Source organism: Gymnoscopelus braueri (genome assembly GCF_963280865.1).
Source record: "Gymnoscopelus braueri genome assembly, chromosome: 9".
In the NCBI taxonomy this organism is placed as follows: Eukaryota; Metazoa; Chordata; class Actinopteri; order Myctophiformes; family Myctophidae; genus Gymnoscopelus; species Gymnoscopelus braueri.
Window position 1 is genome coordinate 11977049 of NC_137610.1, and position 3610 is coordinate 11980658.

Below are 3610 nucleotides of genomic sequence, written 5' to 3' on the forward strand. Positions count from 1 at the left end.
GACTGTTAGAAGATGTCATGGCATTTCCCATCACAAAATTGGGATATTGTTTCATGCTTGGTGCTTCATTTCCTGTGAAAAGCTGAAACTTGAGAGTGGAACCACCGCAAGTTTTATTGAGTCCGTTTCGCTCAAACGATCCCAAGTGCTCGGTGCGTTTCTCTTTGGTGAGGTTTGTTTGTCAGGCCAAAGATGACTCTGGCAGGACGACTCGACGATTTTGAAGTTACCCTGGAACACATGCTCATGGACGTCTTTGTAAGTTTGCATAAAACCTTTTTTGTCCTTTCTTTTGACCTCAATAATAATTTATTGAGGTCATAATTTCTCTCTAAGAGAATTATTCTCTCACCTTCCGTGAAGTAGATTCATTAAAGAGTGCTTTAAGAGGTGGGTTCTTCACCATCCGTCTATTTTCGGTATTTGGCGTGTGTGTGTGTGTGTGTGTGTGTGTGTGTGTGTGTGTGTGTGTGTGTGTGTGTGTGTGTGTGTGTGTGTGTGTGTGTGTGTGTGTGTGTGTGTGTGTGTGTGTGTGTGTGTGTGTGTGTGTGTGTGTGTGTGTGTGTGTGTATGTGTGTGTGTGGGTGTGGGTGGGGGGGGAGGCAGTTGGATGACCTCTCTTGTGTATAATTACAGTTGCGGACCAGAGGCCAGCATATGTTCACGTCTCTTTCCAGATGTTGTCTCATTAATCGGCGTTGGCAGAAAGAGCTGATTAAACATCACACATTCTATGTTCGGGTAGTTTAGAGCCTTGTTTCTTAGTCAGGCCAGGATCCAAAACGGGGTCATGACTTGTTCTGACTGTACGGTTGTGGATAACGAACAACTGTGATGGAGGATTCTGGATATTGTGTCTTTTAACCACATGAACCCTATTCTGGGCATGTCATAATGCATTTGGCAAAAATATGCAAGCATGCAGTGAAAATAGCAGATCTACAAGCTCACAACATGACGCTTGCAACAAGTTGTCAGCTTCTAGATCGGCTATTTTCACTATTCGTCCTTCAACAAAGTATACAGGTATAGGGCGTAAGCGGTTAATTGTGTCCTTGATTCATTGCCAATGCAAGTGGCAGTGGGAAACAGTTGAGAGACATTGGTTTAGACAGAGCAGACTGTAGCTGCTAGCTGCCCAGTAATCCACAAATCTAACAGGGAATTTAACACTAACTCGGGACAACAGGCCTGCATGACTGAATCCAGGCATATAGCTTACTGAATCTCCAATCTTTTGGTCTTAGGGAAGGTTACTCAGCATGCAAGGAGGTTTGATGCACCGTGACAAACTGTAAAATCCAGCTACCAGTACCATCTTTCCATATGGAGAAACTGTGTTTTCTGTGGTGTATCAACTTTATATTCATGAGTATGCCCAAGGCAAGGCAAGGCAAAACTCTCTGAGTGACTGTTTCAGTAACCAATAGACACAAGCAGGAACAGAAGAGTTATTCAGTCACGACAAAATGCATGTCCAAGCTCTCCATATCTTAGTCTCAAAATCTGCGTGATGAATGAATTGTCTGAGTAAAGGGAAGGAATGACTAAGACAGAGGAAATGGGAGATGAAGGACAAGAGTGCAGAGAAAATATGATGGATGTGATGTTCGTGTTTCAGCCGCCCGTGACGCTTGGCTAGAGGTAGATTACTCAGGCCCCTGTGGTTTACAAAGCATTAGGCTTGAGGAAATGATAAACAGTTCTGCATGACATGCTCACATGTACACCTGCGGGCACACTCGCATGTACATGTACCACGTACAAAACTCACCTGCATACAAATGCATATGATGCACACGCGCAAAAACTCGCCAACGCATAATCTCTCTCACACGAACTCTCACTCACACACACACACACACGCACACACGCACGCACACACACACACACACACACACACACGTCACACACACACACACATACGCACACACACGCACGGCAGATACAACGTCAGAATTCCCTGTCGCTTTGATCTGCCGGCTGCTGTAATGAGTTTGGTCGTTAAGCTGCTGTTTCCCTTTAACAATGTTTACAGGCTCAGGCATCTGTCACAGCGAAGCATAATCTGTTCTTTCATGGGATACAGCTCGCTCCCACTGAACACTATCTCCCTCGGCATACATCAAACACTCACATCATCAGTGCTGCAGGGCACCAGTGTCACTGATGCATTTTGGAGATTTGAAGGTGGAATCCGTCAATCCATGTTGGCGAACTTCTCATAAGCGTTTATCCAATATGTGGTGTGATTCATTTTGCCCAGAGTTCAATACAAATGACTGTCGAGGGCCGGAGCGTGCGGTTCGGCATGGTCTGTATTATTCATGCACTACATGTGAAATGAACACATCTGAAAACAACACTCTGTGGAAATCAGACGTCCAACCCCCTACATTTCCTCCCAGCATCCTACTTAGTCCGATTATTTATTTATTTATCAAATTTCTGGAGGAGGGTGGGATGCAGTGGTGGAAAAAGTACTCAAATGTTTTACTTTAAGTAAAAGTATCAATACTGCACTGCAGAAGTACTCTGTTACAAGTAAAAGTCCGGAATTCTAAATTTACTTGAGTAAAAGTACAGAAGTATTGGCATCAAAATGTACTTAAAGTACCAAAAGTAAAAGTACACAAATGTTTGAAAATAGCCGATCTACAAGCTCACAACGCGTCGCAAAGCGAAGCGTTGTGAGCTTGTAGATCTGCTATTTTCAAATAGCAGATCTAGGTATAAAATAGGGCTAAAGTGGTTAATGTATGTTTTTGAATATCATAATTTATGTCTGAAAAGTAACTAGTAACTAAAGTTTCCAAGTAATTGTAGTGGAGTAAAAGTACAATATTTGCCTCTGAGATGTAGTGGAGTAGAAGTAAAAGTATTGGAAATTGGAAATACTCAAGTAAAGTACAAATACCTCAAATTTTTACTTAAGTACAGTACTTAAGTAAATGTACTTAGTTACTTTCCACCACTGGGATGCGAAAGGTTATCTGGCCACTTTGCATACTTAAATTGGAAACATTCAAATCGGCCCTTTGGCCTCTTTCCATGCACAAATGCTCCACATGCACATGCGAATCTATAGACTTGCGCGCACGCTTCTGTAAGCCGAGAACAGGCGTCTCCAGTGAACCATCAAGTAAAGGCGGAGGGAAGTGAAATGGGTTTCAGCTTGTTTGGGAACACTCGATTTACCTTGCTGTTGTATCGGCAGCCCGACACAGGAGAGTTGTGTCAGGCAATTAACCCCAGCTGCTCTGTACTGAAAATGTAAGGTCAAGTACTGGTACACAAGCACAGTATACACAGTGTGTGTGTGTGTGTGTGTGTGTGTGTGTGTGTGTGTGTGTGTGTGTGTGTGTGTGTGTGTGTGTGTGTGTGTGTGTGTGTGTGTGTGTGTGTGTGTGTGTGTGTGTGTGTGTGTGTGCGTGCGAGCGTGCGTGCGCGCACGCGTGTGTGTGTGTGTGTGTGCGAGCGAGCGTGCGTGCGTGTGCGTGTGTGTGTTCAGACTGCTACCACAGATGGTGATAGAAACAGGGGGATCATTAGAGGAATACTTGAAATCATTACAGTAATGAACACTATTTCTCAGAACTCTCCCATTCCC

The 3610-nt window shown here is 43.9% G+C and overlaps 1 protein-coding gene across 1 annotated transcript in view; it reads left to right on the plus strand.

Annotated features, from left to right (window-relative positions):
- Positions 1–223: 223 nt before the first annotated feature.
- The window catches only part of frmd4a (FERM domain containing 4A), a gene marked incomplete at its 5' end in the record, with an annotated part of 115500 nt that continues 112113 nt past the window's right edge, over positions 224–3610 (plus strand). Inside the window, one exon of the mRNA XM_080438681.1 lies at positions 224–258. Coding sequence (XP_080294807.1) covers positions 241–258 — 18 coding nt within the window. The remainder of the gene's footprint in view (positions 259–3610) is intronic.